Source organism: Balearica regulorum, chromosome Z (assembly GCF_011004875.1).
Source record: "Balearica regulorum gibbericeps isolate bBalReg1 chromosome Z, bBalReg1.pri, whole genome shotgun sequence".
In the NCBI taxonomy this organism is placed as follows: Eukaryota; Metazoa; Chordata; class Aves; order Gruiformes; family Gruidae; genus Balearica; species Balearica regulorum.
The window spans coordinates 63227216-63241749 of NC_046220.1; the positions used below are offsets into that span (position 1 = coordinate 63227216).

General features: G+C 35.7%; 1 protein-coding gene across 5 annotated transcripts in view; it reads right to left on the reverse strand.

Annotated features, from left to right (window-relative positions):
- NLN (neurolysin) overlaps nt 1-14534 on the reverse strand; it is a 41205-nt gene that overhangs the window by 8149 nt on the left and 18522 nt on the right. For 2 of the 5 annotated variants that reach the window (XM_075739419.1, XM_075739416.1), the window contains exons 4-9: nt 11043-11150; nt 9449-9551; nt 8609-8769; nt 7081-7216; nt 4478-4844; nt 2203-2404 (exon numbers count right to left, since the gene is read on the reverse strand). In XM_075739419.1, the coding sequence (XP_075595534.1) occupies nt 2203-2404; nt 4478-4844; nt 7081-7216; nt 8609-8769; nt 9449-9551; nt 11043-11150 (1077 nt within the window). Of the gene's footprint in view, nt 1-2202; nt 2429-4477; nt 4845-7080; nt 7217-8608; nt 8770-9448; nt 9552-11042; nt 11151-12908; nt 13091-14534 lie in introns of those variants that run through there. The other 3 variants (XM_075739418.1, XM_075739415.1, XM_075739420.1) reach the window with 2 other exon arrangements.

Consider the following 14534-nt stretch of genomic DNA (forward strand, 5'->3'; position numbering starts at 1 on the left):
GGTCTCACTCCACACTTGTCTTGTAATAAGTGCCTCCTCTTGCCAACCCAATTTTCTTGCTCTTTCCTTCTCAGCAACATTCTAACAAAACATTTCATGTGCTAAAATAAAAAGAGAATTCAGAGTTTCCCAAATGTCCTCTCTAAGAGCTGCAGGTATTTTTAGGTTCCATCATCCATTGGGGAATGGATGCCCACAGGAGTACTGGATTTTGAACTTGCTTTCTTGCAGGGTTAAAAAAAAAAAACCAACAACAAAAACCATGTATAATATAGGACACACATTGAACTGACAGCTATGTCACATGCATGTATCTTCCTCTCATATCTTCAGAAGAACAGCAGAAAAGGACAAACACATTTGCTTTCATTCACACTTGTGGGTTATTCAAATCCATATTTGTAATAAGCTAGTCCTTTTTACTAGCTGAATAGCAGATATGAAGAAAAGCTGGAAAGAAATGGTGATAGAAGTGGCTAGAGCAAAAGGCAAGAGACGTGCAAGCATTCGTTGGCCTCCAAATATCCTCATTTACCCATACACAAGTGCACCACGCTAACAAAAAATATTAAGACATTTGGTTCAGGTACACAAATAGCTATCCTTCCCTAATGGCATGAACAGATCCCCTCCTTGCCCTGATATCTCACTTTCCAGCAGATCCCCAGTACATTATAAGAAGCATCAGTCTCCAAAAGCTGATCTTTACCAGAAGCTCACAGATTCCCACCCAGTCCAATCCCTCCATACCCTTTAAATGTCAAGTTTTAACATACTTAAACAATCATTGTATGAAACAAGATAGTGCTGTGCTCGCACAAATCCCAAAGGATGTTCTTATGTAGGACTAACAAGTTATTTGCAGGTGTGCAAATAACAATTTACATAAATTAGAAGAGCAGCAAGCACGGCAGCTACGCATGTAGAAACCACCTCAGCGGTGGGAGAGACAACTGGAAAGCAGGCCTCCTTGACTGCGTGCGATTCTGCAGCAAGTACAGTACATAAGCATTGGAACTGTTGGCTTGGGCTGCCCAGAAGGGGCTCTACAACAGTCAGCCACATCCTCATTGGTTATCAAAATGTTGCAGTCAGCTCTGTACCAATGCTGAATGTGTCCAATTTATAAATATCTTCTAGGTGGTTTAAAAGAACAAACAGGTTTTATATCTCTATTTCTGAGCTCAGAAAACTTGTCTTAGGGTGACGATGATCAAGCAATCATTATATTTCTACCTTCAACACGATGCAAAAATATCTGTGCAAGTCTAGCTAGTTGTTCTGAAGTTTGCTTGAATGTCATTTGTTTAATTCTGGATTTCTATGACTTTGTTTCTTTATTCTGCAGTCCCAGTCTCTAGGATCAAGGTCAAAATTAAAATCTATTGTGTGTGATATTTCTCTGATTTTATTATTTGGTACTTATTAATAAAGAAGATGAAAGCAGTGCTACATAAAATCTGGAACTGTAGATAAATATGCAATTTTTTTTGTGAATGAATACTGAGACTTGTCTCTGAAATGCAAAATTTTCATTAGGCCAATAATAAATCCATCATCTGGTAGAATCAATTTTACGTGTAAGTAAAAATGAATTCAGCAATTTTATAACTTTATCGACATCTTGATGCAAAATCTGAAGACTAGCTTAAGTTCTTTCTGGTCACTGTGAGAACCCTGATTGTCAGATAGGAGAGCAGAAAATACAACAGCTCAGGCAAGACCTGTTTCATGCTTTTGATGCCAGGAATGATAGCTCTCAAGAGCACTAAATGCCAAAATGCTGCAGGTGATCTGGATTCACAAATCATTTGCATTCCTAGGTACAGCAACTGGTTTTTGCTTCTAATATCTAGCATGCTAGATTATTATTAGAAGTAATAAAAAGCCCTCTGACAGCTGTAACAGAAGCCACCACTGAGCACGTCCTTTAGTTTATGCATGGATCTATTCCCTTGTTGCAGGTATCTGCATGGTGCAAATGCAAAAGTGTATGTTCCTATGAAAATGTTTTTCATAAGAAGGTGTGTTCATTGCTGCAGTTTTAAATAAAAAATAAAACAAAAAATCCTTGCCCAGCTTACCACTTTGAAAAATAACAAAAAAACTGCATATGTGCTTTACTAAAATTATAAACCACCAAACCAGACTTTGAGACAGTGCAGAAAGTCAGTCATACACTGGAATTGAAACATCACTAACCTGTGCACATATCTGATGCATTACATGACCAAATTCATGGAAATAAGTCTTTACTTCATCATGTCGCAGCAATGATGGGCGATCCAACGCCGGTTTTGTGAAGTTGGTTACCAGCGCAGCTACAGACATCATTCTGCTGCCATCAGAGAGAATACAGCCGGGCTGGAGACCAAAGCATGCTGCATGCCCATACTTTCCCTCTCTGTATAAGAAAATATATAAGATACTATCTTCAAATCACAAGCCAGCTAACCAGAATGGCAAAGCCTATTCAAGAACAGGGACAATCAGTCAGTGTCTCTTTAATGCTTTACACAAAGAAAGTACATCTTTTCATGACTTCTAAGATTAAGTTTAAGATCCTGTTAAGAGCATAAGGGGGAAAAAATCCAGTATTTAAATGACATCAGTTTAAGATTCACAGCAGCATTTACAAGAATCTGTTTTTTACTCAAATACTGAAAGTATATATACTTCAGATGTCAATTCTATTTTAAGCTGCGACTGTGACAGGAAGGATTAAGTTCTGTCCTCTGAAGCAGTATTTTTTCTTTCCTCACAGGAGACAAAAGAATACATTTTACAGCATTTTCAGTGTGATCCAAAAGTTTAAAGAAAAATTATTTTGAAATTTTTGCCCTAAACCCTAGTAGTTAACTGGCTAGTTAAGTCAGAAGAGTCTTACGAACAAATAGCTTCAGCAATTCACATGATATGTTGTATTGGGTCTGGCTGAGATAGAGTTAATTCTCTCCACAGCAGCCCTCATAGTGCTGTGCTGTGTATTGGTAGCTAGCAAACTGTTGATAACACACCAATGTTTTGGCCGCTACTGAGCGGTGCCAGCACGCGTCAAGGCTGTCTTTCCAACATTTCTTCCCCCTGCCCAGCAGCAGGCTGGGGGTGGGCAAGATCTTGGGAGGGGACACAGCCAGGACAGCTGACCCAAATTGACCAAAGGGCTATTCCATACCATATGACGTCTGCTCAGCAATAAGAAACTGAGAGAGAGGGGGAGGAACAGGGTGGGGGCATTCATTGGATTTTTTGTTTGTTTGGTTTGGTTTTTTGTTTTGTTTTGGGTTTTTTGTTTTGTTTTGGGTTTTTTGTTGGTTTTTGTTTGTTTGGTTGGTTTTTTCCCCCACAATGTTTGTCTTCCGGAGTAAGTGGTACGCATATACTGAAGCCCTACCTCCCAGGAAGTGGCTGGACATCACCTGCTGATGGGAAGTAGAGAATAATCTTTTGCTTTTTGCTTTGCTTCTGTGCGCAGCTTTTTGCTTTAGCTACATTAAACTGCCTTTATCTCGACCCATGAGTTTGGGGTTGTTTTTCCATCTTCCTTTCTCCCCTCTCTGCCTTACTAAGGAGGGGAGTGATAGAGCGGCTCTGGTGGGCACCTGGCCCCCAGCCAGGACCAACCCATCACATATGTAGAAAGGGGGAGCAGGCAAACAGGTGAAGAAGATTACATGTGCCTATCTTAAAAAGAACAATTTATGTACTATTGTATCAACTACCTGATTTTCTCAACCCTTAAATCAGTTTATATTAAAAAATGGTATTGGCCAATTTATAAATTGCTAAAGAATAATTAAAAAAAACTCCAACAAACCAGTGAGAAACAGTCAAAAAGGGCTAAGAATAAATCCTGTAAATAAATCAGTCTAGTCTCCTAATCTCTGAAGGACACAGATGATGCTGTAAATAGCTACAAAGAGAGTTGGAGAGCTACAGAGATCAACCTGGAAGTACATTTCAAGGTGTGCTCAACAGGAATCTATTCTTGGTCCTGATCTATTTGATATTTTCTTTAGCAGTCTGGACAACAAGGTACAAAATGCACACATAAAAGTCTAAAGAGGAACTGGGACAATCTAGGAGCACTGGGCAGATAGGAATGCAATTGATCTGAACAGACTGGAGTAACAGCGTGACATAAATGAAAAGTAAAACACAGTGTTACAGTTAGGAAGAAGAAAAGTTCATAGAGGCAAAAAATTATGGATAACTAACTAGGCAGCAAAAGTACAGAAAATGAACAAAGTAGTAATGCTTCATAAACCAACATAAACATGAAACACAGTAATACAGGGAAGAAAAAAAAGTGTAAACAATCTGAAAATGGTCCAGAGGACAACTTAATGAACACAGCAATGGTCTTGTCAGTGGCCCAAATATTTACTTCCATATGCATTTAATTTCAACCACATCAGCAACCCACTAAAACCAACTCCATTTTAAACACATAAGTAAAACACTAAGTCATAATTACCTGGGGTAAAGGTCCAAATAGAACTGCCCTAACGTTTCTCCTGTTGAATTATCCTTTACTGTATAAAGAGTAACGCTGTCGTGCCAAACATGAGCACTTTCTACTTGTTCAAATACAAGTCCCAGCAGCTTCTGGTAAATATTCAGTAAGCCTTCTGTAACAGCCTCAATTGGAAAGTATTCCTTCAGCTTTTCTTGATCTATGGAGTACTTCAGCTCTTCTGTTTTGTTCATATAATAATGAAGATCCCATGCATTGATTCTTCCATCATAATCAAAGTTTCTTTCTTTACACTCCTTTTTCTTCAAGTCTAGAATGAATTCCCTTTCTTCCTCAACCAATGGCTTTAATTTCATACTCAAATCATCTGAAACAAAGATTGTCTTGGAATCAACTTCTGTGTTCCTTACTGTTAACATGTATTCCTACAAAACACACTCATAACTTTAAGCACATCCCCCAAGAGTGGATGCTAGAGTTTTACAATTGTTGACTAACAGCAAGCAAACTGTCTGCTTTCTTGTCTTAATGACTTTTAATTGCAGGCATGCTAGAAATAATACAGGAGTCCACATAGGCCTAGCAGTACTGTAAAGGGTTTTGGTAAATTTAGACTTTTTCAGACACATCAGGAATGGAAAATAACACTAGACACTTTTGCTTGAAACCTTTGATTTTACCTCAGGTAATCTCAGTTCTCTTGATGTGTTTCTGTAGAAACAGCCTAAGACTCCAACTACTATTAGTTACTGGAAGACTAACGCAAAATTCAAACACTACTTTTTTTTCCAAGATTTTTCAAAACAGATCATGACCTACTTCTAGCTAAAGTCCTATAAAAGAACAAGAGACTAATGAGTTCTTGCCTATATGATGGCTAGCTTCTAGACTACCAGAGCCACTGCATATTAATGTCTATGATCTCAATTTTTTTCCAATACAGCTTTTCTTGGACAAGAAAGGGTCATATCACTTTGAATCCAATATATTGAATATAAAATATTTAAGCTTACTGAAACTCTCATACTGTACTTATTCTCTTGAAAGTATTTCTGGACTACCAAACATTTTTTCCTTCCTTAAGAATTCAGGTTAATGTTCACTATTGTTATCTAGAGTGTAAAATTTAGGAATTGCCACTCCAGTTTCTAGGTAGGCTGTAAAGCACTATATGCACTTACATGACTGAAATACTGTTTGCAGCTTGCATTATGCTAAAATTCAGAATATGTCATAGAACAGAATGCTTTTCTTCCTAGCCATAAGATCAGCTTATAAGCATTGATTTAAAACATGAATATCTATGAACAAAGCAGAGCAACTCATACTGTCATGCTTGTAGCTGAGGATATATCTAAAGAACTAAATTAAAGCTGACAATTAATTTGATGAACATTCTCCCTATAGGGGAATTACCATGAAACATGATATTTACGAATAGAAAAGTATATGATCTCATACTGTAAAAAGTTAAACTCACAACAATAACTGTAAATTATGAGATGTGTCACCTTGAAAAAAATCAGTATTATATAAGCCCATTTAGAATTACAAAAATATTATAGATAGAAAGGAGTCCAAACCATGTTAAGTACACTTAAAAAATCAGGTAATTCTAACATTTAACTATAAATAAAAATTAAGTGTAAGTTCATTGACAAGTACAGGGATAATCGGTATTGCCACATAGGGAGCTGAGCTTACACCATAACAGGAGAAATACGACAGAATTACAAGTGAAGGAAGAGGTGCATTTGAGCCTTTTTATTGATATATAAACACAAAAACCCACTACCACCAGACTTTATTGCTGTACTGAATTATTTTGGGGGGGTTTATTTATATGATATATCAATATACAATCCTAAGTTGTTAATTGAGACATGAATAAAGGAATTAATACTATCCTGTGGAAGTACATAATTTCAGAAAGTAGAGGTTAACTCTATACACAAGAGCAGGCCCACTGAGGTCAACAGGATGACTATAAATTTGTAAACTGCTCAGTTTAAAATTTTCTAGATAGCTCTGGTTTTAGATCAAATTCCATTAGAGGGCTTTTGAATTCAAAAATTAATCTATCATTCCAGATTTAATTTTTTAATTCAGCTCACAGAAGTTGCATCATCACATACTGCAATCTTTCATTGCAGTTGTATCACAAAGACACTAAGGCTACAGACGCACAAAAAAATTAAATGTGGCTAACCTAAGGGAATGAAAAGACACAACTGTGACGCAGCCTCTTGAACTGATAAAATTGCTTAGGCTGCACATGTTATTCTGGTTCTAAATTACGCTAACTGCATTTTGGGGCAGAGAAAGACATAACTGCTTGCCTGTATTAGCTGCCACAAAGCAGTTATTTCAGATTTTTGTCTTGTGCTTCCCTATTTAGGAGCAATTACATTTGTACAGCTATGGTCTTAAAAAAAAAAAAAAAAAAAAAAAAGTATGCCAGAACAGACACAACAGAGATTTCCTTTTCTATCTAAACGTGATGGACACTGTGACCCAATTACGTATTTAAATTTATCTTGGCTGAGGAGTCATGTTGCCACACCAATTATAAAATTATATATTGTTTATAAATAAGAACAAACCTAAGAAGGCTGTTACATTATCTGTGCTCTTTGCAGTGTTTACCTCCAGGACAAAGTTCGCATGTGTATTATAACCAAGAAGCTCTGCTACTTTTGCCCTTAGTGGAAGCAATTGCTGAAGAATTTTTGTGTTCTCCTAAAAAAGAAAGGAAGCAAATTTGTAAAGTGAAACCAGAAAACGCGTGTTATAGAAACAATTATCTGAATAATATTTTTTGAAACACTGTAAGTATTCTATAAATATAGAATAATGTAAGATTAGCTAGATTCTTGTAAAATTTTTGTCACAGCATTTGATTCCAGGTAGCTAGTTTTCTAGTCAGTCTGAGTCATTACTCTCCCTATTATACTTTACCTGTTTTAATTAATCAAAAGATACACTATTTTCTTTTATGATAATAACAAATCTTGGGCTGTTGCAAAGAGTTTATCTCCTTTATCAATCATTTAAATGTGAAACATAACAGGGAAATGGCTGACAGCAGGCTTAATTGCTTGTTAATGACGAAGATAGACTGCAAAGCTACTGTGCCAACATTCAAAGCTTGCTTGCAAATTTCCCTCTTTTGCCACTCTGATGATGGCAGTCAGAGAAAGAAATCTGAAACACAAAAACCCCAGACCCTGAACTAAATGTGGTGGAGGATCCTTGAGAAGCTGAAAAATGTAACTGCATTAGCCTTCAGTTCTTGAAAAGTGAGATTTCTCAGGAAAAAGCCTTTTTTTCAAGCACTGGGTTCAAAGATTGTCCCACAGTTTTAACAGCAAATCCCTTTACGTGTGCTGACTTGCTGAGTGTTCGGTTCTTGGTGCCATTTTATCTTGTCCTGTACTCTTCACTTTTCCCAGCACTTCAAGTACAAAGAGCTCAACTCTGCCATTGTCTTCTAATGAACGGTCTGTACAATTGCCTGAATAACACTTCTATCCGTTCTGTCCTTTTCATTATTTTTGTACCTATCTGCCTGGTCTCATCAGAATCAAATAAATTATTTGTGAAATTATTTCCTCTTTTTATAAGGCATGTTTCCAGCTATTTTTCAGACAATTAAATAAAACTTTTATAAAAATTAGGGGTTTTTAAACATCTCATTAAAATTCTCATCAATATGCAATGCATTAATTTCACATTTAATCACCTATATTTCATAATTAAAATGCGTACTTAAATAACCCCTCTCATTCTCAAGAATCCAAAAGTACTACAGAAGCTACAATCAGATATTCTTCTCTGGGAGGAAAGTGCCAGTAAGAAGCTGCAGAACACTGCAGGGAAATTTGGAGAAAGAGCAAAATCCTACTCCTATTAACAGCACCACTGAAACTTTAAGATCCGTACACACAGGCGGAACTTCTAAGGTCTTTAGACATCAGAATAAACTAGAGCAAGGAACTGCTAAAGATCACACTGGTAAGTTTTGATTTCATAGTACTTGACAATATATAGAACTCAAATCTCACATTTGAATGTCTAGCTCCATTTTTCAACTCTGTCATTACCCTGTAAAACAGTTAATACACAACATACCTGTTTGCATCTCGAGTTAAAGGCAGATTCCATTTTTCTCCTTGTTTCTGAAATGCAGCACTTCTTCATGACAGGAAAATAGTGGGGATACTTTAAAGTAATTTTACATTTGTCTTCCTCAGTCTTCTCTAAACTCTTAATAAAGTCATCAGGAAGGCCTTCTATAGAACACAATTTAATAAACAGTGTTTACCAGAATTACTCATCCCCTCCTCTTTTTGTGAGATTGTTGCATTTGTTCTACTGTAATCTAATTTGACACCAGAAATCTCCACTGAAACATAACCCCTCTCTTTACAACTATTTGGCAAAACTTTTTCAAATCATAACCAAGCAAAATAAAAGTTGGAAACACTTGTAAGCAAAAGAGAAATATATGTAAGGCTTCCAGATAAAAACCTGAATATGACATAAAAATATCCCTGGTGTTAGTAAAGCACATTTTATGCCATGCCCTTCAGGTTATGAATCCCTAAATTCTCTTGTCACATGAAATCTCTAGATCAGTTTAAATGATTGAAGTAACTAAAATATATTTTGGGACAGAAAAGTTTTTCCAGTAATTGCAATGAATATAATACACAGGGGATTGCCTGATGGGAGAGAACTGAGAAAAGAAGTAGAGAAGACAAACACTTCAGGAAGCACAAATCTATGAAGAAATCATAAACACCTGCAAAAAGTAATTCTAAACTGACTTTGGGAAAGGATTAAAAAGGAAACAGAGAAGACTGGAAAACAGAATTTCACTTGATCTAACCATCATTCACTGGGCCAAAAAAGATTACTCAAGTAAAAATGGAAGGTTGAAGAAATGGAAAGAGCAAGCATACTACTCACCAAGTTCTTCCTTAGAAAATACAAGAAATGTGTTTTCCTCATTTAGGTTTTTGTTAAAGTCTATACACAGCTCACTCAATTTTTTCTTCATTGCCTTTATTTCCTGTATTGGGTATAAACTGAACTTAGTGGAGAAACAAAAATCAAACTTGGCAATTACTATTCTCCACATTAATAGTATTTCACTTTTTCCAGCTGGGCTTTCTAACAGCTGACAGGGAATACCAGCATTGAGAAAGTAACATACTGTAGGTAGCATCATACTTCACTCTCCCTCAGCCTCCCTTTTTTCTTTCTTTTGGTTCTGAGCAATAGTATTGCCAATGAACCCTGGGTCAGGGCTATTGCTTAGACATTTCAAACGTGTTTTCAACTCAGAGGGGACTGAACACATAAAGACATTCTATGAACAGCATTATGTGCTAACGTTCAATTATTTTCTTGTATTTGAAAAGCCTAAATTACAATTTTAAGTGTAAAATTATCCACTAAAATCAATGAGAATCAAGAGAGTAAAAATGCATGTAACCTACTGAAAAACACTCCTTTGGAATTGTACAGGTATGACAAAAAGAAGAGAATATCCACACAAGAGAAGGTCATTTCACAACCTTTTTAAAAATCCTGATATTCACCCATCTGAAACATTTTCTAATATACCTCTTTGCATGTCTCTACCTCTTACTGTCAAGTTCACATAAACACAGTAGTTATCAGTAGAATATACACCAAATACAAAATTTGGCAGAGACTATAATTAGTCAAGTTTTTACTTAAATGTAATTCAACTATTGCCTCCTTACAAAGTATTTCAAAATTCCTTTAGAGGCATCAGCTGCCCTTAAGCAATGAAAATACACATGAAACTGTTCCCATGAACTGAAGAAAGTGGATGAAGAATGATTATTTTCTTCAAAGGGTAAAGTCTATTCAAGAGTCATAAATCGAGATTGTTATATAACATCACTCAGAATTTAAAGAGAATTACGTCAGCATCTCACATGCTGACAAATGTACATCATGATTTTCAGAAGTGACAAGTGCTTTTATATGCTTGAGCAAATCCTCCCTTAATGAAGCTAAACTCAGTGTGGCTTGTGCTCCCTTTAAGCTACCTCAAGTTTTTATTTTAGTCAAAATGCTAAAATCTTGGACACATTTTACAACATTGGTTAATCATTGAAATTAAAATACCTATTAATTAATACATACTTCTGAAGCTTGGACTCACAAATAACATTTTTGAGAGGTCTTTTGGCTAGGAATCTGTGTAATTTAGGCATTCTCTGTAATCAGAATATTTAACAAAACTCTTCCAGATAGGCTTCTTTTATCCTGAAAGGCTGAGGTGATGCATACCACATCTATCCACTGAGTACCGTGAGTGTCTAACAGATTAATTTAAAAACTTTAAGGTGATTTAAGTTTAAAGGATGGATCTTGAACTAAGAACAGTTAAGATTAGAGCAGTAATTAAGCAGGTGCAAAAGCACAAAGTTCAAATATATGCTTAGTACAGCTATACAACCATACTTTCATCCCTTCAACAGTTTGCTTATAATCTTTGCTTTATAAATTAATAGTCCATATTTACATTCTGCACTTCTTTAGGAAGATGGAGTCCGTTTCTTTTTCCCACTTGAACCGATTTCTCTAGATACCGCTTTGTTTCAGGCTTTACATTTTCAGGATCACAAGTTTGCTGAAATGACAGTATAGAATAATTAAATTTGGTGTAAGAAACATACCAAGCATTAGAAGGGTCTGAACAGAGTTGTTCTTTAGAACACCACCATAGTAAAAAAGGAACATCCCAGATTTTAGTGTGAAGGACTTCCCAAAAACAGTTACCTTATGCAACAGTATTCTTACACTGATGTAGCACAGTTTTAAAATAATTTTCTTTTACCAAGTATCTCAGCACATTTACATGTTGTCGTAATGGAAAGCCCTTTTAGTTTATAGTAGAGTGCACTTGGGCTTTTTCTGTAGAGATACCTTTCTTATATACACTTGAAGAAAATCAGTGTTGTAAGGTAACACTATACCTTAAAAGTTAGAGGGATTAAAAAAAAACCCAAAAGATTAGATGTGTCACTGTAGGTTATCAGATGGCATAAAAATTGAGCATATTTATCTTCTCTTTCAGAACAAGTCAATCAATGACAACAAATAGAACAGTATTTCTATGTCTGGTAATGCTATTACAAAGATTCCTGAATGGTCATTTCCTAAAGCAATCAACATTAAGAGACAAGATACTGGTTGTAACAGAACATGGATCAGTCCTGTGAAGGTCTTCCTTCAAATTGACTACAGTGTAACTGTTTTATTTAGAAACTCACCATTTTCTCCTAAATTGAAAATAATGCTGTAAACATTTTAATTTTATCTTCCCCCATCTAAACGCGAACATTTTAAAAAGGTGTTAACTTATAGGCCTTGTTAAAAAGGATATACTCTGTTTAAGTTCACTTTCAAATATGAAGCTGTTAAAATTAGCTCTGCCTTGTCTAAACAACTCTCCTGTCAGCTTACTTACATACAATTAATTCTTGACTAGTACCCTGAATAGTAAGGACGTTGAAACATGCGAACTAATGACCTGCTAGTGCAAATTACCTCTCTTCCTTAAACAGAAAAAATAAGAGACAGGAACCTAGTTGTATTCCAAGAGAAAATAATAAAGACTCTGAAACAGTTATTTTCCCCACTGGAATGTAAAAATAATCCACACAACAACACACAAACAATGTCTACTTCTACCAGTGCCCTGAATATAGGATTAAAAAATTAGTGGATACTAGTTTTTAGAGCCATGAAAGGGCTTAGAACAGTTTAGCTTTGTTTTTACTCCATAAAGAGTCACAAGTCCCAGTTGCATTATGCTATAGTAATAATAATAACTGCTAAGCACAATCGTGCCTAAAACTCTTATTCATATACCAATAGCCTATATGTAAGAATTTCTAAGTCCAATGAAAAAAATGACAACAGTCACTTCACTTTGTGATAAACTAACTTTTCTAAAGCAATAGGCAGATTTAAGTTAGTTTACCAATACTGTCATATGATGAATATTTTTTCTTTTTAATATTATCTGCTAACAGGTAGTTTTTAAAAGAATCTGTAGACTCAGGAAAGGATGATCTAAATACTGTAGGTCACCACACAAGTAAAGTCAATGATGATTGAGCCACGTGATTACATGGTGTTCCCTTCACCGTGGCTATGATTTTTTTGCAGCACTCAGTCATTGCTTTTTTTTGTTTATTTTTGTATTTAAATAACAGGATGTAGATGGTGCAAAATCTCATTTTGGGAGGAAAATAAATGAAGAAAATCATGCCCTCTGTCCTGTCCAAGTCAAACCTCACATCTCCATCCTCATATGTGATAAATGCATAAGGCAAGCCACACAAAATATTTCCCAACACAAAGACAAAAATAAGGCTATTACCATATTCCCTGCGACACTCAGGTTTCCTGCTCTGCTTCTGGCAAAGAATACTCCCTGAAATTCTGCAGCTTTATGAAGATCTTTACGCTACCAAGCACTACATCTAAGACTGTCAATGCTGTAATATAGAGTACAAAAATATTTGTAACAATCAGAATTTTCACATATTGTTTCTTCCACTGGACAACCCACAATTCCAGAGTTTTTCTTTTTCCTGACCTAAGACTAGTGTGATAGAAAAAGCAGACTTCAAAATTATAGATGTGAAAAATGCAGATACTGTCATTATATTAACACTGATATCATGCTAACTGGCTGCAAGGCTCAAAAATAGAAAGCCAGACAAAAAAAATTGAGTACTCTAATCTCTATAAAAAGACACTACTTTTATTACAGTAACAGTTAAGGACAGACGATTGTGAAAAGTCTCACTGCGTTATTTAGGCATTGTGAGGGATGTCCCAGCCCCTCCATTGGGCATATGGAACTATCCATGCTCCTGAAAATCTCCTGGGCCCAAAACCAGTGAAGATTTTAGGCAGAAGAAGGGAATTCAGAAACACTCATTTCAAGCCCTTAAAACCAGTAAATATTGGCTCTGATCTAAAGCTAAGAAAGAGAAAAATTCTTTGGGGGAAAAAGAAGAACATTAAGTTAGTGTTCTTCATGCTTCTCTTGATGACTATATATCTCTCCATACACTTCAAAGAAATCAATGTTAAATAGCTTCTAGTCTTAATATCAGACTTCTTGAAGATTATCTGCCATCACAGACAGGCTTAAGATATGGAGGATACACATTCAGAAAGACTTGACAGGTCTTTAAGGATAATCAAGCATATAAACTCTCACAGGCATAGGAACCAAGGGTACTCTGTGGTCATCTCTGAACTTTGGTCTGGTCAGGATAGTCTATGCCATCCTGTGTTTGATGTACAATTTCCACAACAGAATTGCTAATTGCAAATATACTACACACATGAAATTTTGGAACTTTCCAGAAGTTTTAGGATGGTTGTAGTTGGTGATTTGATACACCATTTCATACTTGGTTTGGATAACTATGCTAACTTATTCCATGAAGAAATCTTCAGGCAGAGTAAGAAACAAAACCTACTTAGAATATCATGAGCAAAAACTGTAAACTGAAACTCAGTTTACATCTGAGTTTCCTGAAGGCGCCTGGGTGGAGAAGATTGGCAACATTCTTAAGCATGCCTCTGCTAGCCAACATGTGCAGATGTTGGGAGTAATAAAATTTAAAATTATAGTTTCACTACCAAATTAACTTTTATTCCTAGTTTCAGACCCAAAATAAGTATTTTCTAAGGAATAGGATCAGGATCATATTCAACAACATAAATTTATCCAGCATTTTTTTCGCCCTAATGTGTGGGGAAAGGAAAAAGACTAGATTATTTTCAGTTGTTTGTGTTTTGTGTTTTGTTTTTTTTTTTAATTAAATACAAAAACCTCACACATCTTCCACCATCAACAGTTCTTAAATAAAGCAGAATTTAGGAAGAAAACTAAACAGTTTCTAACTTAGAAAAGTTTAGTCCTCACTAAAGGGAGCAAAAACATTCAAGATATCACTGAGATCAAGCAGATTTACTCATCTTTTAG